The 27,507-nt window shown below is 39.6% G+C and overlaps 1 protein-coding gene across 4 annotated transcripts in view; it reads right to left on the bottom strand.

Moving 5' to 3' along the window:
* LOC128700711 (uncharacterized) overlaps positions 1-27,507 on the bottom strand; it is a 74,113-nt gene that overhangs the window by 16,374 nt on the left and 30,232 nt on the right. The window contains exons 1-4 of one of the 4 annotated variants that reach the window (XM_053794053.2): positions 27,077-27,162; positions 16,050-16,202; positions 15,355-15,616; positions 11,291-12,496 (exon numbers count right to left, since the gene is read on the bottom strand). In XM_053794053.2, the coding sequence (XP_053650028.2) occupies positions 11,291-12,496; positions 15,355-15,579 (1,431 nt within the window). In that variant the 5' untranslated portion in view covers positions 15,580-15,616; positions 16,050-16,202; positions 27,077-27,162. Of the gene's footprint in view, positions 1-11,290; positions 12,497-15,354; positions 15,617-16,049; positions 17,432-27,076; positions 27,225-27,507 lie in introns of those variants that run through there. The other 3 variants (XM_053794052.2, XM_070097250.1, XM_053794054.2) reach the window with 3 other exon arrangements.

Genomic DNA, 27,507 nt, shown 5'->3' with positions numbered 1-27,507 from the left:
ACTCTAGCTCAAGTCCCTTCACTGCCGTCAACATGACTCAAGAAATCGTAATGACACGATTGCAATCGTGTCATTACGATTTCTTGAGTCAGTGCTGTCTACCAACCTACTACCTAGGATTATTATTATTATTATTATTATTATTATTATTATTACTACTACTACTATTAAATAAATGTAAATACTCACACATTATTTCTATCACTATAATTCCACCATTCAACATGCACAATATTGATCTGATATAATATAATACACATCATCTGCACTTGTCCAATACATTTTATGCAACCTGTCTCTTCATACAAGCCACCTGAAGTGTGTCATCATGGGCTTGGCAACTAGGGATGCCAAGCCCATGATGACACTCTTAAGGTCGCTTGTTCTATCTAGACTGGAATATTGCTGCACACTAACAGCACCTTTCAAGGCAGGTGAAATTGCTGACCTACAAAATGTACAGAGAACCTTCATGGCACGCATAACGGAGATAAAACACCTCAATTACTGGGAGTGCTTGAAGTTCCTGAACCTGTACTCCCTGGAATGCAGGCGGGAGAGATACATGATTATATACACCTGGAAAATCTTAAAGGGACTAGTACCAAACTTGCACACGAAAATCACTCACTACGAAAGCAAAAGACTCGGCAGATGATGCAACATCCTCCCCCCCAATGAAAAGCAGGGGCACCACAAGTACATTAAGAGACAACACAATAAGTGTCAGGGGCCCAAGATTGTTCAACTGCCTCACAGCATACATAAGGGATATTACCAATAGACCCCTGGCTGTCTTCAAGCAGGCACTGGACAAGCACCTAAAGTCGGTACCTGACCAGCCGGGCTGTGGCTGGTACGCTGGATTGCGTGCAGCCAGCAGTAACAGCCTGGTTGATCAGGCCCTGATCCACCATGAGACCTGGTCACAGACTGGGCCATGGGGGGTGCTGACCCCCAGAACTCTCTCCAGGTAATTCCTTTTCAACAACTAGCCTATTCTCACTACCTATATAATACAGTATTTGAACCTCAACCACCTTGTGACTTGAATGAATTACTTGTGCTGTACAGTTACACAAAGCCTAAACATATATGCCAAATATATATACAGCCTCTTCTCACTTAGTGACATACACGTTTACTGACAACTCGGACTTGCAAAGGGCTCTCTGACAAGTATACAAACCTAAATAGTGCATATTAGAGCTAATTTCCTCTATTCCATTTATTACAATATACAGTAAACTAATGTATAAACATTTAAAAATACAGTGGTGCCTCGAGTTTCGAACAGCTCCCAACTCGAACAATTATGTACTGTAAGTGTATTTTTGTAAGTGCTTTTGTAAGTGTGTTTTTGGGGGTCTGAAACAGACTAATCTAATTTACATTATTCCTTATGGGAACAAATTCATTTGGTATTGGCACTTGAACAGCCTTCTGGAACAAATTAAGTTTGTAACTTGAGGTACCACTGTATACAAACCTCACTCAAGGAAAAGGATCTTGGGGTGAGTATAACACTGGGCACATCTGAGACACACATCTCTCAGTTGTAGTACCAGTTCGTAGTAACCAGTTACCAGTAACCAGTGTACCAGTAGATGACTCACTACCAACCGTCTGTGTGAATCACTGACTGTTATTCACGTTGCTGCTGACCATAGCATGTTTTCAAACACCGCTCACCGTAGGCACTGGTGGGTCAGTCTGAGATAGGGAGCAGAGAGAGGCAGGTCGGCTGATGGTGCTTCCCATACCTTCCGTTATATATTATACGTACTAACCAGCCTACGTGAGTATTTTTACCCCATCCACGTTATCGAACCCACATGACACATCAACCAAATAACTGCTGCACCTAGTAAACCTAAGAACAGCATTCCGACATCTTAATAAGGAATCTTTGAGGACCCTGTACACTGTGTACGTTAGGCCCATACTGGAGTATGTAGCACCAGTTTGGAACCCACACTTAGCCAAGCGTGTAAGGAAACTAGAGATAGCACAAAGGTTTGCAACAAGACTAGTCCTAGAGCTAAGGGGTATATCCTACGAGAAGAGGTTAAGGGAAATCGTCCTGATGACACTGGAGGACAGGATAGATAGGGGGGATATGATAATGACATATAAAATACTGAGAGGAATCAACAAGCAGGAGAGACACAGGATGTTCTAGAGATGGGACACAGCAACAAGGGGTCACAGTTGGAAGTTGAAGACCCAGATGAATCACAAGGATGTCAGGAAGGATTTCTCCAGTCACAGAGTTGTCAGGAAGTGGAATAGTCTGGGAAGTGATGTAGTGGAGGCAGGATCCATACACTACTTTAAGAAGAGGTATGATAAAGCTCATGGAGCAGGACGAGTGACCTAGTAGTGGCCAGTGAAGAGGCAGGGCCAGGAGCTGTGACTCAACCCCTGCAACCACAACTAGGTGCGTACGTACGCATGTATGCACATGCGCGCACACACACATACCTGGGTTTTCTTCAATTTTGTTAGCAGTTCTTGTTTTGTATTTTCTCTTATCTCCATGAGGAAATGGAAAAGAATTCTTCCTCTGTGTGCCATGTGTGTCGTAAGAAGTAACTAAAATGCCAGGAGCAAGAGGCTAGTAACCCCTTCTATATAAATTACTAATTTTTTTTTTCAACAAACCAGCCGTTCCCCACCGAGGCAGGGTGGCCCAAAAAGAAAAACAAAAGTTTCTCTTTTCAAATTTTGTAATTTATATAGAAGACGGGGATACTAGCCCCTTGCTCCTGGCATTTTAGTCGCCTCTTACAACACGCATGGCTTATGGAGGAAGAATTCTGTTCCACTTCCCCATGGAGATAAGAGGAAATAAACAAGAACAAGAACTAGAAAGAAAATAGCAGAAAACCCAGAAGGGTGTGTATATACATGCTTGTACATGTGTGTGTAGTGTGACCTAAGTGTAAGTAGAAGTAGCAAGACATACCTGAAATCTAAATTACTAAATATAAAATGAAAAACTTTCATTTTTCTTTTTAGGTTGCCTTGCCTCAGTGGGATATGGCTGCTTTGTTGAAAAAAAAATGCACTTTAATAAAAACATGAATTACACATTCCTCACCCTTCCTAAATCCCTGTTCTTCTGCAGTTCTACTTTGTCATACCCCTGACTATGCGCAATGCAGTACAGTGGTATCATGAGTTTCGTACAGCTCCCAACTCAAACAATTAGTAAGTGTATTATTGTAAGTGCTTTTGTAAGTGTATTTTTGAGGGTCTGACACGGACTAATCTAATTTACATTATTTCTCATGGAAACAAATTTGTTTGGTAACGGCACTTGAACAGCCTTCTGGAACGAATTATGGCCGAAACTCTGGATACCAGTGTATATTCAACAGGCTAATTACCCTATAACTCTCTGTTGTTCCCATTTCCCTTATACCAAGGAACTGCTCATGCTCTCTGCAAATCCCTAAGTACTTTTCCTTTAATGTGTAATAAATGGAGAATAAATGAAAATCAATAGTAGTGAATACTATCAAAGAATCACTACAGTGGACCCTCCATTTTCAACGATCTCTGTTATCGCCGATTTCGGTTTTCATCGATTTTTTGGTTCCGTTTTTGTCGATTACCTCCGTTTTCGTTGATCGTACGGAACCTGTCCAGTGCTCAGCGTGCAGACAAAGCCACCTCCCACACTCATTCTCGGCCAGTGTAGCGTTGTTTCTTGGTGAGTGAACATATCCTGCCAGGTCATATGAAACATTTCATAATACTCCATTGTTTTTGCCACTTGTTTATTGTGTGTGTGTGACTCCTAAATCAGTAACCATGGCCCAAATTAATCACAGTTTTACTCTAGCTCATTCTAGCTCAATACATAGTCAATACCAAATTCACTATACTAGACCATAGTGCAATTACTAGTGAGAGACTGGTGCTATTTGTAATTTGTATTTTTATATTATTAGACTAAAGTTGTTGTACTATAGCTCTTTCTAGCTCAATACATAGTCAATACCAAATTCACTATATTAGACCATAGTGCAATTACTAGTGAGAGACTGGTGCTACTTTTAATTTGTATTTTTATATTATTAGATTAAATTCAGTTGTACCATAGGTCATTCTACCTCAAGACATAGTCAATACCAAATTCACTATATCAGACCATAGTGCAATTACTAGTGAGAGACTAGTGCTATTTTTAATTTGTACTTTTATATTACTAGATTAAACCTATTGTACTTTAGCTCACTCTAGCTCAAAACATAGACTCCACAAAAGTCATTATTAGACCTTAGTGCAATTACAAGTGAGAGTCTTGTTCTATTTTTAATTTGTATTTTTATATTACTAGTTTATACCTAGTTGTACTTTAGTTCATTCCAGCACAACACACAGACAACATCAACTTCATTATGTGTAGTAGTGACTATACCCTACATAAGATAAGAGATAAGATAAGATTTCGTTCGGATTTTTAACCCCGGAGGGTTAGCCACCCAGGATAACCCAAGAAAGTCAGTGCGTCATCGAGGACTGTCTAACTTATTTCCATTGGGGTCCTTAATCTTGTCCCCCAGGATGCGACCCACACCAGTCGACTAACACCCAGGTACCTATTTGCTGCTAGGTGAACAGGACAACAGGTGTAAGGAAACGTGCCAAATGTTTCCACCCGCCGGGAATCGAACCCGGGCCCTCCGTGTGTGAAGCGGGAGCTTTAGCCACCAGACCACCGGGCCACTCTAGCTATATACTTGTCCAAACTTCCAACCACTACAGATATCAGTAGTAGAATTCAACACACAACTCAGGATATAAATAACCATAATTTTAAACCTAGAAGATGATTGATCACGTTGACCCTGATCTAAACCTCCATAATCTGACACCCAATCAAAACCTATTGGAAAGTAACTGCCTTTATTACACAGCATCACAAGCCAACACTATCCTAAACAATGCTAAAAGTCTATCAGTACTTAACTACAACATCAGGTCCTTAAGCAAACACTATGATGACCTCCTAGCACTCCTTGAAGCACTAAAGACACCCTTCTCCTGCATTATTCTTACTGATACCTGGCTTAAGCAGGACACAATAGATATCTACCCTCTACCAGGATACACAGCAATCCACAACTGCAGAACAAACCAAGTTGGGGGTGGTATTACAATCTATTACTCTAACCAATTATCTTGTCTTAGCACCACTTGCTTTAGTGATGAATATGGGGAATACATTTTTGCTAATTTTACTGTAAAAAACCTTAAGACGCCTATAACAATCGGTGCCATTTACCGGATACCTCACACAAACATCCCAAATTTCAGTGAGAAATTAAAGTCACTAATAACAAACAGACAAATGAATAAGCACCACCTTCTCTTAGCTGGAGACTTCAACATCAACCTTGGCTTACTAGATGACCAGCCTGTAACTGATTTCATCAACAATATGAACAACACACTTCTCATACCAACAATAACTAAACCAACCAGGCTCACTGAGACAAGTGCAACCATAATAGACCACATATGGACCAATATACTAGCCCCCCTTAAATCAGGGATAATCACAGATAGCACTACAGACCACTACCCTACCTTCCTCCTGACAAACATTAGTAAACCACCACTTGAATACAACAAAGTCTCATTTAGACTCCATGACGAGGCCTCAGTAAGGAAGTTCACAGCTGACCTAGAGACTGTAGATTGGCCTACAGAATTCTCTAAGGCCAATGGTATTGATGACTGGACAGACATCTTTCTTAACAAATTACTTAGACTATACAACAAACATTGTCCTATAAAAACAAAACAGATCACAAACAAACGGCTTGGTTGCCCATGGCTAACCAGCACCATTCTGAAATCCATTGACAATAAACACCAATATGAAAAGCAATATAGACAGGGCTTAATACACAAAGATACTCTTAAACACTATTCATCAGCTCTCACCAAAGTAATAAAAAAAGCCAAACAACTATACTACTCCAGTAGATTCACAGACACTAGAGGAGATATAAAAAAGACCTGGAAAACACTCTCTCAGATTCTAGGGACCCACAAACTGAGAAAAACCAAGAATATTGTCCTAACTAAACCTAATGAAACACCACTACATCCCACTGACACAGCTAACAAGATAAACGACTTCTTCTCAAACATAGGATCTAATCTCGCCAGTAAAATCCCACATACCAATGCCCATGCCGGGGACTACCTAGATGGAAATTTCCCTAATTCCTTCTATCTTGCACCAACTGAGCCCACGGAAGTCATTGAGATCATAAAGTCACTTAAAAATAACTCGGGGAATCTGTCTCATGTCCCACCATTACTGTACAAGCGAGCGGCCCATGTCCTTTCGCATGCTATTTCATTACTTTTTAACAAGTGAATAGAGACTAGCACCTTCCCGAAACTACTCAAGATGGCAAGGGTTACACCAATACATAAAGGTGGTGACCCTACAGACTTAAACAACTATAGGCCAATATCTAACTTACCATTGCTATCCAAAATCTTTGAGAAACTCGTGCACAGGAGACTGTATTCATTTATAACGGCTCAAAACATACTCAACCCCTGCCAGTTTGGATTCAGGAAAAATAAAAGCACTAATGATGCAATCATAAAAATGCTAGATCTGCTTTACACAGCATTGGAAAATAAGGAATATCCACTAGGAATTTTTATTGACCTAAGAAAAGCTTTTGACACAGTAAACCATGAAATCCTACTCCACAAACTTGACCACTACGGTATAAGAGGCCATGCGCTTGCTTATTTCAAATCTTACATTACTAATAGGTATCAGTACGTCACCATTAAAGACACAGCATCAGCAACACGGCCACTTGATACTGGAGTTCCGCAGGAAAGTGTCCTTGGTCCCCTGCTCTTCCTCATATACATCAATGACCTTCCAAACGTATCCCAACACCTGAAACCCATTCTCTTTGCTGATGACACGACTTATGTCATCTCTCACCCTAATCTTGCCACCCTCAACACCATTGTGAATGAGGAGCTGATTAAAATATCGACTTGGATGACAGCCAATAAACTTACGCTTAACACTGACAAAACTTACTATATTATGTTTGGTAGCAGAGCAGGAGATGCACAAATTAACATTAAGATTGACAACACTCTAATTACCAGAAATAATGGGGGAAAATTCCTAGGCTTATACCTTGACAACAACCTGAATTTCAGCACCCATATCCAGCATATAGCCAAAAAAGTATCCAAAACGGTTGGGATCCTCTCCAAGATACGATACTATGTGCCGCAAAATGCCCTTCTCACACTATACCACTCACTTATTTATCCATACCTCACCTACGCTATTTGTGCTTGGGGATCAACTGCAGCAACACACCTAAAGCCAATAATAACCCAACAAAAAGCTGCAGTAAGAATAATCACTAAATCCCATCCCTGGCAGCACACCCCCCCACTCTTCAAAGATCTAAACTTACTCCCAGTTCAGTACATCCACACTTACTACTGTGCAATCTATATCTACAGGGCCTTAAACTCTAATATCAACCTTGACCTAAAACGCTTTCTTGATAGTTGTGACAGAACCCACAGGCATAACACCAGAAACAAACATCTCTACGACATTCCCCGTGTCCGACTAAACCTTTACAAAAATTCAATGTATGTCAAAGGCCCTAAAATCTGGAATACCCTACCTGAGAACTCTAGAACTGCAGACACCTTCATCACCTTCAAAACTACCATTAGAAAACATCTTATCTCCCTGATACACCCCGTCAACTACACGAATACCACCTGGTGGTTCACACTTACACTCGCTCACTCATTTGACCATAAACAGAAACAGAAATATTAATCTCAGTCTTAAAATAATGAATCCTGTGATACTCCAATACTGAAACTATATACTGTGCCAAAACAAAAGCATTCACATTGCTAAACTCACAAACTAGTATTTAGTCACTTAGCCATAATACCAACTTACCTCATAATTTGTAATATTTTACGATTAAGAATAAAACTAAGTATGCCCGAAATGCCTAGCCATGCTAAGCGTTCTAGTGGTACACTCTGTAATCACAATTTTACTACATGTAAACCAAACACTAACCAAATTTCTGTAAACTCAGCATTGTAATCCTTATAGAGAATAAACTTTGAATTTGAATTTGAATTTGAAAAAGAAAGCTCCTAGTGCCAGTGCTTTGGTAAAGAAAGTGAGGAACACCGTAGAAAATACAGTGGAACCTCTACTTACGAGTGCATCCACGTGCGAGTTCTTCCAGATACGAGCAGCTGCTTGGTCGATTTTTTGCTTTCAGACGCGAGCAAAATTTCCAGATGCGACTGGGCCTCAAGGGAGGTTACTTGACACTGGTGAGGGGGCTCTTGCTCTTGATCTAGGGAATTGGATCTCAGTTGTTTGGACTATCTTATTGAAACTTGGGCAATGTATGATGAAAAGATGTTTCTTAACGTACACCAAAAATGAAAGAAATCGGACCATAAATAACGGAGTTCACTTCTCAGCCATTAGCCTTCCCTTAGCGGTATATTTTCGTATGGTTTTTATGGTTGTATTCTCGTTTTATTTGGTCTCATGTGATAGAATGGAAGATATACTACAAAAATAAATATAATTTTAATTGGTTTCACAATGAAAAGTACCTTGAAATTGAGCTCAAAATAGCAGAAATGTTCAATTCTTTGGCGACATCAGTGGTAGACATCATGAGGTAGCAGTGGCAGACAACATGAAGCAGCAGCGGCAGACAACATGAAGCAGCAGTGACAGACAACATGAAGCAGCAGTGACAGACAACATGAAGCAGCAGTGGCAGACAACATGAAGCAGCAGTGGCAGACAACATGAAGCAGCAGTGGCAAACAACATGAAGCAGCAGTGGCAGACAACATGAAGCAGCAGTGGCAGACAACATGAAGCAGCAGTGGCAGACAACATGAAGCAGCAGTGGCAGACAACATGAAGCAGAAGTGGCAGACATCATGAGGTAGCAGTGGCAGACAACATGAAGCAGCAGTGGCAGACATCATGAGGTAGCAGTGGCAGACAACATGAAGCAGCAGTGGCAAAGTGTAGCATTAAGAGTGTAGCAATTAAGTGTAGCAACAACAGCCTTCAATAAAGGTAAGTGTCATGTGTAATGTTTATTCATTTGTGCATGTAAATCTATCTTTATGGTAAAAAAAAAATTTTTGTTGATACTTCTGGGTGTCTGGAATGGATTAATTCCATTTACATTATTTCTTATGGGGAAAATGGTTTCGGTTTTGGCCAATTTCAGTTTTGGCCCATGGCTCTGGAACAGATTAAACACGAAAACCGAGGATTCACTGTACATGCAGGAGTGTATTAACCCTCTGACTGTCACAAGCCCCTTTCTGAAACTGTCATTCTATGTCGCAAAATTTTTGGAAAAAAAAAAAAATTCTTACGAAATTATAGAGAATCTTTTCCCGATGGTAAAGACACCAAAAGTACGAAATTTGGTCGAAAATTCGCGGAATTACACTTCCGCAAAGTTAGTGGTCTCGGCTACATATACACATCAGTGATTTCACCGACTTTGAGCCCTGTTTTTGGCCAATTCCTTTGTTCCAATTGACCAAACTCATAGTTATTTCTTTAGAACTCCATTTTTTCTATCAATTGAGTAGAAGAAACCGCCCATTTACCAATTTGAACTACCCAATAAAGTGGTCAGAAATTGGCAATTTGGCCGATTTCACACGAATTTAAAATGATGCCAATTTCAAAATAGGGTCCAGAATAAACAATGTAGACATTCTTGGCACTAAAATAACATATCCTCTGCTTTCTATTTTGATTTTTTTATTCATACAAAAAATACAAAATTTACTGCAATACAGACTACTTCATTATTGTAAAAATGGTATAAATAATATCAGTGCACTAGTGAAAGAATATTAGACTCCCCAGTTGACGTGTATTGGACGTGTGGTGTGATTTGCTTGCTCTTGAACATTGGTAAAAATCAAACATTTCCGCTACTTAGAGCTCAATTTCAAGGTCGTTTTCATCGTGAAACTAATCAAAATCATCTCTATTTCTGCAATATGTTTTCCATTTTATCACGTAAGACCATGAAAATGAGAATACAACGATAAATACTATATGAAAATACACCTCAAAGTCGGCGGTTTAATCCAAAAAAAAGGTCAGTTTTTTTCTCATTATACACTGCGTGCTGCAGGATTTTTTTTATGTGGTGCACACTGACCACAGAGACCCATTCTCTCACATGTGGGCCTACCAGCTTTCTCCTGCTTGATTTGAAGCCGCTAGAATTATTGAGTATATATACGTCCGAAACACTGGCTCGTAAGACATATATATACAACCAAAACAGTCAAAGGATTAATATTCTTATATTTATGAGACAGCTCTAAAGGCACAGGCAGTCACACAATGCCTAGATAACAGTACTGAGTAATGAAGTTTGATCAAGGGAGGGTAGCTCCACTTTCTTGGGTTAAAAAAAAATTGAAAGGGCTGCTTTAACAGAGTACAAAAAAAAGAGTACACAATTCAATATAATTTATATGGAAGCTTATCTATAAACATAAAAATTATGTCTAAGACGACAATACAAGAGTTAGGGAAATTTCATGGTAACAGGAATACCTAAGCATGCTCTATAACCATGGTTTAACCCTTAAACTGTCCAAACAGATTTACATTCACATGCGTAGTGCTCCAAAAGTAGATCTATGTTTTTTTTTACATATTTTCAAATACAGTATAACAAAAAAAATGTAGATCTAACTTTTTTTACACGTTTTCAAATGTAAAAAAAAAAGGTCTACATTTTTTTACATACTTTCAAATGTTGAAAAAACGTAGATCTACATTTGGACAGTTTAAGGGTTAAGATCCAGATATATACCAGGAAATTTTAAAACCAAGACAAATGAAGTAACACTGGTATGTATATTGAAGCAAACTGGCAATACCGGTAAATAAGTAGATACACCTAAAATCACAAAAAAACAAAAAGTGTGCATGTTCTTAGATTACAGGAAAAATAAGAAATGACTGTACAACATTTTCCAAGCTCATGTCATAAACAAAAAAATTAAGATAGCCACTTGCTGCTTGGTATGGTAAAGAATTGCTGACAGTTATAAGACTGCATGGAGACTTTTTTTGGCCATGAAAAGTTCTGTGAAAAAGTGAAATACTGTATGTGCAATTAATTCATGTAATGTGTACTACTTTAAAAAAGATACTTACATAATAGTGCTCTTCAATGTTATCTTCCTTCTGAAATCTGATACTTTGAAGTGCTTCACTATGACTTGTCCTAATGTCTGTCCAAGAACTTGATTTTTCTGCAATAACATCAGCTTTTCCTGCTGACACTTTAGCCATGTTATTAATAGGCACATTTATATCATTTAAATCAGGAATCTTTGTTTTTTCCTTTGATTTGTGCTTCAGTGATGTTACCAGGGGCTTTGGTTTCTCTCTATTTAATGAATGATTTGCTACATAATCTTCCAAAGTTTCATGTTCATAGGGTTCTATAATAAACATGCATTTATCTAAATATGAAGAAACAACTGCACCATATCCACATTTCACAGTACAGGATCCATAATATATTACATCCAAGAGACCTCTTAAAGATCTATGATCCATATCAGTTACCAAGATCAAAGAATGGTCAAGCGTCGGCTCTTGAACAACAACATTATGAATTACTGGGGATGCAGCACAGAGAAGAGCTTTGTGTGCTAGTATTCTCTTCTTCTCAACAAGAAATGTAACATCTGCTTTCTCCCCCCCATTATAAAGCTGGCATAGTCTGTTCCAAATACTTTTTGCAGGGGACTTCATGTTTGATTGTAGCTTCAAATATTCATTTTGTGCTGTGTTGTTTTTTACAGATTCCTGTTGGACATAGTTCTTAGTGGCTTCCACGAGAGACTCAACCTCTAGTAATGAGCATAGTTTATAAAAAGCCATAAGATGGCACTCCATCAGAGATGCTTCACCATAATACATATAAGCAATCAGGCCTTGAGCATTTGTTAATCCTATATTAGGCATGTGCATTATTCTAATATTATCATTTTCCTGAAAAGTATCTCTTAGTACTGAACTGCAGGCACTGAGAATAAGTTTATGAGCTTTGATAACGTGACCATCTACAAGAACTGATACGTCGGTACAAAGCTGGTTAGTACACATGAACTGAAATGTTCTGATTAACCTTTCGAGATATCCTTTCCAACAGACTGTATAAATCTTATTGTTAAAACATGAGTACATAAGTTCTATAAAGTCAAGCTTCAATGCTCTTGCCACAGTCACTATTTGCTCTGACAACTGAGCACCTGATGAAGCTGATCCACAATACATTAGTGATTTCACAGACGAAATTAGTTCTGGTGATGCTTGGAAATCTAGCAGAATGTGATGAATAATTCTTGTATCCTGAAAAAAAAAATCAGTACAATTTACAAACTATAAATCTCTTACAAAATATTCTACATACCTATCACCAGTTTTTGAGCACATTATCCCTTCAATCCTTTAGTGTGACCCAATTCCCTCTTTCTATAAAATAATCCTTGAAACTAAATGCACCATGAAACTTTTTAAAGCAATTATCTAGTTTTTCATATGTTATTTAACCTCAACAGCCATCTACTGCCAAGGCAGGAAGGCCCAAAGAAGAAAGCACATTCACCATCATTTATCCAACTACTGTCTAGCCAGAATCCCTTCACAAATGTTACTGTGCTCACACTCCAAGAGTGCATCCAGTAAAAACTAATTGTCTTCATTCATTCCTGCTTAACATGCTCACATAAGCCTGTCAAGTGCTCAAACCTCCAAAATTCAAAGCCTCCTTTACCCTCCTACCTTCTACCCCAGATTTATACACCATTCATCATTCGATCCCTCTCCCATCTTCTCTACTTGCCCAAACCATGTCAACCCCTCCTCAGCCCTCTGATTTACATCCTTGGTGACCACACATCACCTTTCAATTTCTACACTACACAGTGCATCTCAACCATGACATCTTCACTGACTCTAGCCTCTTTCTGCCTATGTCACTCAAAACCCATGCCTCACAGCCATGTAAGTGTTGGTACCACTATACTCTGGTGCATTCCTTTTTTGCCTAAAAAGATAAACTTCTTTCATTCCACAGATACCTTAGCACATCACCCACATTTCCCCCCACCCCCATCTATTCTACGGTTTACCTGTCTTTCACAGACCAAACCGGTGATATTGCACTCACCAATACCTAAAAAACATCCACTTCTTCCATACTTCCTACCTCCAATCTGATATCCAATCTACCACTGTCTAGCTGTTTTTGTTACTCGATCGCCTTGCTACTTTCTTTGTTCACTTTTAATTTCCTTCTTTTACATACCTTCTCAAATTCATCCACCAACCTTTGCAACTTGTCTTCTGAAACCCCTAAAAGAACTTTATAATCAGCAAAGAGCAGTTGTGATAGTGGCCTGGTAGGCAAAGCTCTAGCTTCACATGCTGAGAGGTCTTGGTTTGATTCCCTGCAAGGGTGGAGATACTGGGTGTATTTCCCTGTTCACTTATCAGTAAAATAGGTACCTTGGTGTTAGTCAACTGGTGTGGGTTGCATCCTGGAACAAAACTGACCTAATTTGCCCAAAATGCTTTACATAACAAGGTGATTTCTATATAGTAGTATGTCATTAATGTCAGCTGGGTCTGTAAACCTTGTGCATGTACAAGAAATAAAGATATTATTATAACATATTTTAATTCCACACCTAGCATTCCCTTCTTTTTCACCATCCCCCTCGATGCTGGTGAGGGGCTTCGTCCCTTCCTTGAACAGGACCTGAATACTTCCCATTTTCGAGGCACTAAATGACCCATACAGGTTTAGCACTTGCCCATAAGTAAAATTGAATACACTCAACAGGTTTATCCCCTGTAATTCTAACATACTTTCATCTCCTTTTTCCTTATGTATAGAAAATATGCACATTCTGCCATCCTTTGGTACCCTCCCTTCTTTTATGCATATACTGAATGAATACACCAACCACTTCAACACTATACCCCACCTGCTTTTATATCTAACTTAAACTATCTATCCCAGCGACCATATTTCATTTCATTCTACTAAATACCTCATACACTTTCCCAACATCCACTTCAAGCTCCTCCTATATGATGTTATCCCTTCCTGCCCAGTGTATGAAATCAATGCTTCCCCATCATTAGTAGTATTCAACAATTCAAAGAAATATCCTCAGCTTTTCAATACCTCCACATCTAACATCTCCCCTCTTTAGTTTTTTATTTCTAAAGACATCTGCTCTCCAGGCTTCCTCACCTTACTGATTTCTCTCTATAACCATTTCTCATTTTCACCACCCACTCTCTCTCACTGGCTTTCTTTTTGCCCTCCCTCACCATTCTTTTAAAATTAATTTTCCTCTACATATACTCTTCCTTTCATCTATTATTTTGACATTGTAAAAGCCTTTTAAATGCTGATTTTTCCCTTTATCACCCTTCACTTCTTCATTCCATTAATCATTCCTCTTCCCACTGTCACCCACCCTCCTATACCCACAAACTTCTGCTGTGCACTCTGGCAACAAATTCTTAAATTTACCTCGTGCCTCCATGACCTCCTCATTTTCTGTACTTTCTCTAGTCCACCATTTCCTAACAACTGCAAAAGCAGTCTCCTTTAAATCATTTACTTTCACTTCCCTCTTGCCCTCTGATGCCAGTCTCTTTGTATTCCATCCACCCTTTACTCTTACTGCAACTACCACTAAATAATGATCTGACATATCTGATGCTCCACTACAAATATTCAAATCCATAAGTCTACCCCCCCCCCCATCCTTAATTAAAACTTACTTCAACTCCACATCATCTAGTATTCCTTCAAGAAGTATTTGTAGAGATATTTCCTAGGCAATAACTAACATTCTTTTTCTTCCTTGCAGAACTCAGTGGGAGGCTCATTTACTTTGGTCAATTCTAGAAAAAAAAAATAAGCTTGGATTCTCTCTAATCCCCAACAGGATTGAAAAAGCAAAGTTCCCATTCCTAACACATTCTTTGTGTCAAACATCTTGAGCAGTTCCTCCACTCTCAGGAAAGATTATTCTAATTTTCATTAACATGCCATATCTCACCCATACAAACTAAGACAATAACCCCCCAAAAGCTGTTCTCTAGTCAAGGGTGCACACTCTTCACAAGAGCTTATATTTCATTACCTTGTAGTAGTACAGTGCATTAACACAACATATCCATTTCACCTGGTATTTGCATGTATGAAGATAAGTCCTCCATGAAGAACTAAGAGCTGCCAGCAAGGTAGCATGTACAGTCATTTCCTTCTCCCCAAATTTTATATGAACTTCAGGTTGAGGACCAGCATTGTGATTCATGCCCATGCACTGCATGGCATTCAGTAGATGAGAAGATTGTTCCTCCCAGCGAACCATCAACCATGACTTGCATGAAAGAACACTATCTACCATTGCAGAATTATTTTATCTCGTCTTCCTCTGAGGATATCTGAAATTATCAAAACTTAAGTATATACATACTTTCATTTTATGTCAATGGGAAAACTAACCAAATAAATAAAACAATAAATAACTAAATAAAATAACTAAATAAACATGATAGATAGGAGTGGAGGCAACTGGTTTCTGGGACTTGACAAGCTGTTTAAGTATAAGCAAGGTAACAGTGTGTGAAGGGATTCAGGGAAATTGATTAGCCGGACTTAAGTCCTGGAGAAGTACAGGGCCTGCACCCTAAAGGAGGGGTGGGGATATTTGCAATTTTAAATGTCATCTGAACTGTGGTGTCTACGTGCCTCTGGTAAGACAGTGATAGAGCGAGTGATGATGAAAGTGTTTCTTTCTGAGTCACCCTACCCTGGTGGAAGACAGCCAGTGTGATAAACAAAATGATGAATAAGACATTTGGAACACTTTGGTACCTTTATTCCCTTTAGTCCCGTAGCTCGATCACTAGCGCACTCAGCTCACACAGAGGTCAGGAGTTCGAATCCTTGGTATGGCTGGATAACATTAGGATGGGTTTCCACAAGACACCTGCTGTCCATGTTCACCCACCAGTATAAGATGGGTACCTGGGTGTTAGTTGACTGGTGTGGGTCACATCCTGGGACAAAACTGACCTAATTTGCCTGAAAGGCTCTACATAACAAGCAGCTTTCTATTTAGTAGTATGTCATTGATGTCAGCTAGGCCTGTATACCTTGCACATGTACTTGTAGAAATAAAGATATTATTATATTATTACATATAAGCAGTTCACTACCACAAGGCTTCAGTCAAAGCCTATTGTGTTGGTGAACTGCAGAGGTAATTCTGAGGTGTTCAATTTCTCAGTCTTGATAGGTGATCAGTCTCCTTAGTTTGAAAAAAGGCTTGGCTTAGCTTTCACATAAGCAATCTGGCATCATTGGGACCTGTAGTGTGCCAGATTAGTGAGTTTGCCGGATTACAGTGGTTAGGTTAGAATACACTTAATGAACCTATCAACAGAGACTCTTTCTGCTACATCTTCCTCATTTTCATCACTACTTTCTCCTCCACTGGCTTGCTGCTGTGGATTTACAACCATCTGCACAATTTCTGAGTCAGTACAGTGGACCCCCGCATAACGATATTAATCCGTGCATGAGAGCTCATTGTTATGCGAAATTATCGTTATGCGGATGAATTTTCCCCATAAGAAATAATGGAAATCAAATTAATCCGTGCAAGACACCCCAAAGTATGAAAAAAAAATATTTCTACCACATGAAATATTAATTTTAATTCACACAAATGAAAAAGGCATGCACAATTACATGACACTTACCTTTATTGAAGATCTGGTGATGATTAATGGGATGGGAGGAGGAGGAGAGAGTCTTAATGTTTAGAAGGAGAATCCCCTTCCATTATTAAGACTTGAGGTGTTAAGTCCTTTTCTGGGGTTACTTCCCTTCTTCTTTTAATGCCACTAGGACCAGCTTCAGAGTCACTGGACTTCTGTCGCACAACATATCTGTCCATAGTGGCCTGTACCTCTCGTTCCTTTATGACTTCCCTAAAGTGTTTCACAACATTGTCAGTGTAATAGTCACCAGCACGGCTTGCAATAGCTGTGTGAGGGTGATTTTCATCCATAAAGGTTTGCACTTTCAGCCACATTGCACAGATTTCCTTAATCTTTGTAGTAGACAACTTCAATTTCTCTCTCCCGTCCTCCGAACCAGTTTCCTCAGGTCTGGCCTCTTGCTGTTGAAGTTGATCTATCAGCTCATCAGTGGTTAGTTCTTCATTGGCCTCCTCCACCAACTCTTCCACATCATCCCCACTAACCTCCAACCCCAAGGACTTCCCCAATGCCACAATTGATTCCTCAACTGGCATACTCCTCTCAGGGTTAGCCTCAAATCCTTCAAAATCCCTTTTGTCTACACATTCTGGCCACAGTTTCTTCCAAGCAGAGTTCAAGGTCCTCTTAGTCACTCCCTCCCAAGCCTTACCTATAAGGTTAACACAATTGAGGATATTAAAGTGATCTCTCCAAAACTCTCTTAGAGTCAGTTGAGTTTCTGAGGTCACTACAAAGCACCTTTCAAACAGAGCTTTTGTGTACAGTTTTTTGAAGTTTGCAATAACCTGCTGGTCCATGGGCTGCAGGAGAGGAGTGGTATTAGGAGGCAAAAACTTCACCTTAATGAACTTCATGTCTCCATAAAGTCGCTTTGCCACATCTGTAGGATGACCAGGGGCATTGTCTAACACCAGGAGGCACTTAAGGTCTAATTTATTTTCAGTTAGGTAATCTTTCACATTGGGGGCAAATGCATGGTGTAACTAGTCATAGAAAAAGTCCCTAGTGACCCATGCCTTACTGTTTGCCCTCCACAGCACACACAAATTAGCCTTGAGGATATTCATTTGTCTGAACGCTCTGGGAGTTTCTGAGTGATACACTAATAAAGGCTTCACTTTGCAATCACCAGTAGCATTGGAACACATCAACAGAGTATGCCTGTCTTTCATAGGCTTATGTCCTGGGAGTGCCTTTTCCTCCTCAGTAATGTAGGTCCTGCTTGGCATTTTCTTCCAAAACAGGCCTGTTTCATCACAATTAAACACTTGTTCAGGTTTCAGTCCTTCACCTTCTATGTACTCCTTGAATTCCTGCACATATTTTTCAGCTGCTTTGTGGTCCGAACTGGCAGCCTCACCATGCCTTATCACACTATGTATGCCACTATGCTTCTTAAATCTCTCAAACCAACCTTTGTTGGCCTTAAATTCACTCACATCACTAGTTGCAGGCATTTTTTTAATTAAATCCTGATGCAACTTCCTAGCCTTTTCACTTATGATCACTTGAGAGATGCTATCTCCTGCTATCTGTTTTTCATTTATCCACACCAATAAGAGTCTCTCAACATCTTCCATCACTTGCGATCTCTGTTTCGAAAACACAGTTGAACCTTTGGTAAGAACAGCTTCCTTGATTGCCTTCTTGTTGCCCACAATAGTAGCGATGGTTGACTGGGGTTTACTATATAACCTGGCCAGCTCGGAGACATGCACTCCACTGTCATACTTATCAATGATCTCTTTCTTCATCTCTATAGTAATTCTCACCCTTATTCCTGTAGGGTTGGCACTAGAAGCTTTCTTGGGGCCCATGGTCACTTATTTTGCAGATAAAATCACCAAAAACACTGTAATAATACGAAATATTCCGATTGTATGCTTGGATGTTACCGCGGAGGCTGGCTGGTAAACAATGCCACCGGCGGAACATGTGAGGGTGGCTAAGGCCGCACATCAGACACGTCTCGGACGAGCAGCGTTGAGCGGGTTTTTTAGCGGTATGCGAGGCAAAATCTTAGCGATAAAACGTATCGGTATGCGGATTTAACGTTATGTAAGGCCAACGGTATGCGGGGGTCCACTGTATAATGATTTGAGTCGGTATAATGATGTAATTTGAAATTATGGTACCTGAAATTAGTGCCGGATTATTGATGGAACCGGATACTGATTGCCGGATTAGTGATGGCTGACCTGTAAAGGCGTATCAAAAGAGGGGATGGACAGTTAAGAAATCAATATATTCAGTTAAAGAGAGAAATAAACAAAGGAGATTAAGAAAAGCTAAGAGAGATTATGAGGCTAAAGTGAACAAGATAGGCCCACTTAACAGTAACTCAGGTCAGATCACTGACAGTGATAAGGAAATGTGTGAAATTTTTAACTCTTATTTCCTCTCTGTTTTCACGCAGAAAGATACTAGCAAAATTCCAGAAATTAAAAACTGTGTAGAGCAGGATGATAATAAACTATGCACGATTAGAGTAACTAGTGACATGGTCCACAGACAAATAGAGAAATTAAAACTGAACAAATCCCCAGGCCCTGATGAACTGTTTTTCAAGAGTTTAAAAGGAATGCAAAGTGGAGCTTAGCAAACCTTTGGCTAGTCTTTTCAACATATCACTACAAACTGGTATAGTGCCAGACAAGTAGAAAATGGAAAATGTAATACCTATTTACGAAGCAGGTGACAGGTCCTTACCTTCAAACTATAGACCAACAAGCCTTACCTCCATAGTAGGAAAATTTATGGAATCAATAATTGCTAAGGCAATTTCTAGCCATCTTGAAAGGCATAAATTGATTAATGAATCTCAGCACAGCTTTACAAAGGGTGTTCCTGCCTTACGAATTTATTAACTTTTTTCACCAAGGTATCTGAGGTAGATTATGGTAATGAATACGATATTGTGAACATGGACTTCAGTAAAGCTTTAGATAGAGTTCCACATCAGAGGCTACTGAGGAAAATTAAGGCACACAGAATAGGAGGAGAATTTTTCTCTGGGTAGAGGCATGGGTGACAGATAAGCAGCAATGAGTTTGCTTCAATGGGGAGAAATCAGAGTGGGGGCACAATACGAGCGGTGTTCCATAGGAGTCAGTGCTGGGCCCTTTGCTGTTCACAATTTATATAAACACTGATGAAGTAATAAGTAACAACATAGCAAGTTTGCTAATGACACCAAAATAGGTCGCCTATTTCATTCTAATGAAGACATTAAAGTACTCCAGGAATATTTGATGAGAATAATGCAGTGGTCAGAGAAATGGCAGATGCAGTTTGTATAGGCAAATGCAAAGTTCTAAACACTCAACAAGAAAATATCCATGCCACACATAAACCAAATAATGTAAATCTTAATATTACTGACTGCAAAAAGGATTTGGAAGTTCTGGTTAGCAGTAATCTAAAACCAAGACAACAGTTTACCTGGAGTTTACCTGTAGAGAGTTCCAGGGGTCAATGCCCCAGTGGCCCGGTCTGTGACCAGGCCTTCTGGTGGATCAAAGCCTGATCAACCAGGCTGTTACTGCTGGCTGCACGCAATCCAACGTACTAGCCACAGCCCGGCTGGTCAGGTACCGACTTTAGGTGCTTGTCCAGTGCCTGCTTGAAGACAGCCAGGGGTCTATTGGTAATCCCCCTTACGTGTGCTGGGAGGCAGTTGAACAGTCTCAGGCCCCTGGCACTTATTGTATTGTCTCTTAACGTGCTAGTGACACCCCTGCTTTTCATTGTTGGGATGTTGCATCGTCTGCCGAGTCTTTTGCTTTCGTTGCGAGTGATTTTTGTGTGCAAGTTCGGTACTAGTCCCTGTAGGATTTTCCAGGTGTATATAATCATGTATCTCTCCTGCCTGCATTCCAGGGAGTACAGGTTCAGGAACTTCAAGCGCTCCCAGTAATCGAGGTGTTTTATCTCCGTTATGCGCACTGTGAAGGTTCTCTGTACATTTTCTAGGTTAGCAATTTCACCTGCCTTGAAAGGTGCTGTAAGTGTGCAGCAATATTCCAGCCTAGATAGAACAAGCAACCTGAAGTGTGTCATCATGGGCTTGGCATCCCTAGTTTTGAAGGTTCTCATTATCCATCCTGTCATTTTTCTAGCAGATGCGATTGATACAATGTTATGGTCCTTGAAGGTGAGATCTTCCGACATGATCACTCCCAGGTATTTGACGTAGGTTTTTCGCTCTACTTTGTGACTGGAATTTGTTTCGTACTCTTACGAAATTTTAATTTCCTCATGTTTACCATATTGGAGTAATTGAAATTTCTCATCGTTGAACTTCATATTGTTTTCTGCAGCCCATTGAAAGATATGGTTGATGTCCGCCTGGAGCCTTGCAGTGTCTTCAATGGAAGACACCGTCATGCAGATTCGGGTGTCATCTGCAAAGGAAGACACGGTGCTGTGGCTGACATCTTTGTCTATGTCAGATATGAGGATGAGAAACAAGATGGGAGCGAGTACTGTGCCTTGTGGAACAGAGCTTTTCACCGTAGCCGCCTCAGACTTTACTCTGTTGACTACTACTCTTTATGTTATGTTTGTGAGGAAATTATAGATCCATCTACCAACTTTTCCTGTTATTCCTTTAGCATGAATTTTGTGCGCTATTACGCCATGGTCACACTAGTCGAAGGCTTTTGCAAAGTCTGTATATATTACATCTGCATTCTTTATGTCTTCTAGTGCATCTAGGACCTTGTCATAGTGATCCAGTAGTTGAGACAGACAGGAGCGACCTGCTCTAAACCCATGTTGCCCTGGGTTGTGTAACTGATGGGTATCTAGATGGGTGGCGATCTTGCTTCTTAGGACCCTTTCAAAGATTTTTATGATATGGGATGTTAGTGATATCAGTCTGTAATTCTTTGCTATTGCTTTACTGCCCCCTTTGTGGAGTGGGCCTATGTCTGTTGTTTTTAGTAACTGTGGGACGACCCCCATGTCCATGCTCCCTCTCCATAGGATGGTAAAAGCTCGTGATAGGGGCTTCTTGCAGTTCTTGATGAACAAGGAGTTCCATGAGTCTGGCCCTGGGGCAGAGTGCATGGGTATGTCATTTATCGCCTGTTCGAAGTCCTTTGGCATCAGGATAACATCAAATAGGCTCGTGTTAACCAAATTCTGTGGCTCTCTCATAAAAAATTCATTTTGGTCTTCGACTCTCAGTCTAGTTAGCTGCTTGCTAAAAATCGAGTCATATTGGGACTTGAGTAGCTCACTCATTTCCTTGCTGTCATCTGCGTAGGACCCATCTTGTTTAAGTAGGGGCCCAATACTGGTACCCAAGCATCTCCAATTATTTTAATATGGCGCACAGTGAGTGTGCACACCAATTCTCTCATGTCTAGGCGACTCAGGTTTATAGTGGCAATGTTGAATGTATGACAAATAAAACGTACATATACGTTTGGGGCACTAGTGGGAAAAACGTATATATACGTTTGGCCTGTTTACGGGTTAAGTTTGATGCTTGCTATTTCTCTGACCAGTGACTCCCTACGCATTTCAGGTATGTTGGCCTCTTTTAGCCGCTCTGTAATTCTTTTCCGTCGCCTGTAAAGGGAGCACCTCTCTCTTTCTATTTTACATCTACTCCTCCTTTTTCTTTAAGGAATAAGCCTTGAGCATACATCGAGTGCCACTGAGTTAATCTGTTCTAGGCATAAGTTGGGGGTCTGTGTTGCTTAGTCTATCTTCCCAGCTTATATCATTTAGGACTTGGTTTACTTGGTCCCACTTTATGTTCTTGTTATTGAAGTTGAATTTGGTGAAGGCTCCCTCGTGACTAATCTCATTTTGTCAGTCTGGGGCTCCACACATACATGTCTGAACCTCAATTATGTTGTGATCTGAGTATATTGTTTTTGATATGGTGACATTTCGTATCAGATCATCATTGTTAGTGAAGATGAGGTCTAGTGTATTCTCCAGTCTAGTAGGCTCTATTATTTGCTGGTTTAAGTTGAATTTTGTGCAGAGATTTAAAAGCTCGTGTGTGTGTGAATTCTTGTCAGAGCTGCCTCCTGGTGTTATCACTGCAACAACATTATTTGCTATATTCCTCCATTTTAGGTGTCTCAAGTTGAAATCCCCCAGGAGCAAGATGTTGAGGGCAGGAGCTTTAAGATTTTCCAGACAATGGTCAATTTTTAACAGCTGCTCCTGGAATTGCTGGGACGTTGCATCCGGAGGCTTGTAGACTACCACAATGACTAGATTTTGGTTCTCGATCTTTATTGCTAAAACTTCCACTACATCATTTGAGGCATTAAGCAGTCCTGTGCAAATAAGTGACTGCATAAGTGTTTGCAATAAAGCAAAAAGAATCTTTGGTTTCATATCAAGGAGCATAAATAATAGGAGTTTTCAGGTTGTTCTTTAACAGACTGACTGATGTTGTAGTGGCCAGGCTTAGGCTTGGTTACAAGTACTTCTGGCAGTTTGGGAGACACACAGATGATCAAACTAAATGTAAATTATGTGATCAGGCATATGGTCACTCTCTTGAACACTATGTGCTTAATTGTCCACTTTTTGAGGAATACAGAGACAGACAGTATAATAACCTATGTGACATGTCAAGATATCTTATTAATGAAAATAAGATACCAGATATACTAAGCAAATTTCCTAAATTTGCTTGTAACAGATAAGTGAACTATAGATATGTAGATATAAATCCATATGTATTCCTGTTAACCCTTTGGGGCCTAGTTCCTAGGCCTTTTGTGTATCCACATGCTCTCGCGCTACCGTCCACAGGATGGATATGGGGTGCACAATAAACTAGCCACTTCGGTGGCAAAATCTAAAATCTAAATCTTTAACTCTATATATATATCTTTGGTTAGGCCTCATTTAGATTATGCTGCACAGCTCTGGTCACCGTATTACAGAATGGATATTAATGCACTGGAAAATGTACAAAGGAGGATGACAAGGTTGATCCCATGTATCAGAAATCTTCCCTATGAGGATAGACTGAGGACCCTGAATCTGCACTCTCTAGAAAGGTGTAGAATTAGGGGGGATATGATTGGAATGGAAAACAGGAATAAATAAAAGGAATGTAAACAGCATGCTAAAAATACACCTACCATCCGACTTACGACCTGCTCGACTTACGACCACTCGATTTACGACCGTGTTTTTTATGCCAAATTTCTGGGAAATAAACTACTTGTGTTGTACACAGTGTTTATCCTAAATCTTACAGTATAAAATACAGTACTAACAGCATAAAAAGTAAAGTAAAACATGAAATACCAAAATAAAATAAAGTCATTACAAAAATGTTTTGTTGATATTCAGTAGTAAAGTTCGACTTACGACCATTTTGACTTACGACCGGTTTCTCGAAATCGAACTCGGTCGTAAGTCGGATGGTAGGTCTAGCCAAGACAGGGCTCGAAGCAATAGTTTTAAATTGGAAAAATTCAGATTCAGGTAAGATATAGGAAAGCACTGTTTTTTTTATAGAGTTGTGGATGAGTGGAACAAACTCCCGAGTACCGTCATAGAAGCTAAGACGTTGTGTAGTTTTAAAAATAGGTTGGATAAATACATGAGTGGGTGTGGGTGGGTGCGAGTTAGACCTGTCTAGCTTGTGCTAACAGAACTGATGCCGTGCTCCTTAGTGGATGTGATCTGACCTAAGTGGGTCATTGGTTTAAGCCGGAAGGTGACTTGAACATGCCTCGCATGGGCCAGTAGGCCTGCTGCAATGTTCCTTCTTTCTTATGTTCTTATCTTACCAAGATACAGCTATAGTTACCAGCAACTACTCAGTGGAACCCTCATTATTTTGCACTTTTCAATGCATACAACTTATGTACAACATGGAATGAGAAAGTACAGTATTTCTTGTACAAATTTTTATGTAAGGAGACATTAGCAAAAACTGTTTAGTTTATGTCTGGTTCAGCTAGGTATCATTTTGTTAAGTCAGGTAATGTTTGGCTAGGCTACATACCTTAACCTAAATATACCACCCATTTTTACACCAGGCCAATTGTAAGCTATGCCTCATTGCGCTGTGTGACCTAAATAGACTTATTCAGTTTCTTTACATCTCACAAAATAACAATTTGCACAATAAATGATTACTTATTACTTGCTGTACATAGGTTGTAAGTACAGCCTCTCCTCACTTAATGCCAGAGTTCTGTTCCTAAGACCACGTCGATAAACGGATTCATCACTAAGTAAGGAGCATGCTATAATGGTAGTGGGTTTATGTTAGCCATCTTTGATATTGTTTTAATGTTACCTTTGCACAGTTTATACAGTAGTGCACTGTATATTGTAATACACAGAATAGAGGAAATCAGCTCTAATATACATTATTTAGGTATGCAAACTGTTGAGAGCCCGTCATAAGTCCGGGTCATAGGTAAACGAGTACGTCACTAAGTGAGGAGAGGCTGTATTTAGAAGTGCAACATCATGACCGAGTTCCACAGAGTACTTAATGTAACTAGTATTACCTAAGACACCCTGATGAGTAAGCTGGTTTAGGTACAATTTTGCACAATTTGGGAGTGATACTGTCAGGGGATCTCACTTTCAAAGACCACAACACTGTATCTACCACATCTGCTAGAAAAATGACAGGATGATTAATGAGAACCTTCAAAACTAGGGATGTCAACCCTATGATGACACTTCAGATCACTTGTTCTATCTAGGCTGGAATATTGCTTCACACTAACAGTGCCTTTCAAGGCAGGTGAAATTGCTGACCTAGAATATGTGCAGTGAACTTTCACGGCACACACAAGTACGATAAAACACCTAAATTACTGGGAACAATTGAAGTTCCTTAACTTGTATTCCCTGGAATGCAGGTGGGAGAGATACATGATTATATACACTTGGAAAATCCTAGAGGGATCAGTACCAAATTTGCACATGAAAATCACTTCCTACGAAAGCAAAAGACTCCGCAGGCAATACATCCCCTCAATGAAAAGCAGGGATGCCACTTGCATGATAATAGACAACACAACAGGTGTCAGGGGCCCAAGACTGTTCAACTGCCTCCCAGCATACATAAGGGGGATTACCAACAGACCCCTGGCTGTCTTCAAGAAGGCTCTGGACAGGCACCTAAAGTTAGTACCTGATCAGGTTCCTTGATGTTGGTGAGGGGCTCTTGATTTAATTGGATCTGTGCTCCAGTACCTGATCAGCTGCGCTGTGGTTTGTACATCGGTTTATGTGCGGCCAACAGTAACAGCCTGGTTGATCAGGAAATGATCCACCATGACGCCTGGTCACAGACTGGGCTGCAGGGGTGTTGACCCACCAGAACCTCTCCAGGTATACCCTAGGTATTACAATTGTCTTACATAATGACATGTGTAAATTACCTAGGATAACTCAAAAAGAGTCAAAGCTACTTATTTTCATTGGGGTCCTTGTAATACCTTCCTTTTAGTAATCTATTAGATGCAGTAAAAGATAAGATTAAGATAAGTAAAAATCAGTCATGATTATTAACAAGTAAAACAGAAAATTAAATGCACAAATAACTAAAATATCAAGTATCATATTAATAGTATACAATACTGACAAGTTAATGACACATGTGTAACACTTATTGTTATTGGCTAAATATTTCACCTGCACAGCAGGTTTCTTGTCAAACTGAATACAAAACTTGGTATTCCCGAGAGACCTGTCACATTCTTAATACAAACACTAGAAATTTTGACAGCAGCCAGTAAAACCCCTGAGCACTTGTGCTGCAACGTTCTATCACCCGTGAGAGTTTAGTTTATTTTTAAACAAAACATCACTTGCACTCAAGTGGCAAGTGTTCTGGGACAACTAGTGGAATAAGCTTCGTGTGACTATTAAGTCACCCTAAGTTAAAGCAACATATGCATTATATATGACTTATAATATGTGTGTCCTCAAGACCATCGTAAAACAAAATAAGATAATGTATGGAATACCTCGAGGACACCAGTGGGAAAAAAAGTTACTTCGTCTGACTTTTTGAGTTGTCGTAGGTAATTTACACATATGTTACTAGGTATGATAGTTGTACTTCATATGTACCAATACCTAAATAAATTTACTTACTAAACTAACTGGTAGGTCTTCAATAAGTCGTGAGTGGTGTGTCCTCTGATAGGCTCACTCACCCTCACCTGTTACACCACAAAATAAATAATTACATGGAACGGAGATATAACGCTTATATATAAAATCCATACACAGCATTTTTGTATATTTTATTTGTGTTCAGTTTCTATAATTTTTTTGGAGGAAAATTTTAAACTTCAAATTAAGTAGGCTTGTAGTAGTAATTAAGTAGGTAATTAAGTAGTAATTTAAGTAGGTTATATGTAATTTACACATGTTCCTAGGTATTATAATAGTAATTATGTACCTAACTAAACCTACTTAACTTCAAATTAGACTAACCGTCAAGTGAAAATAGAGTTATAAACTAGAATCTGAAAGATTTCCGATACAATATTTGAAACAAATCACATTAACATTATTTTCTA

Source organism: Cherax quadricarinatus, chromosome 56, assembly GCF_038502225.1.
Source record: "Cherax quadricarinatus isolate ZL_2023a chromosome 56, ASM3850222v1, whole genome shotgun sequence".
Lineage (NCBI taxonomy): Eukaryota > Metazoa > Arthropoda > Malacostraca > Decapoda > Parastacidae > Cherax > Cherax quadricarinatus.
The sequence above is the reverse complement of the archived record's forward strand: the minus strand, read 5'-3'. Positions and strand labels throughout refer to the sequence as shown.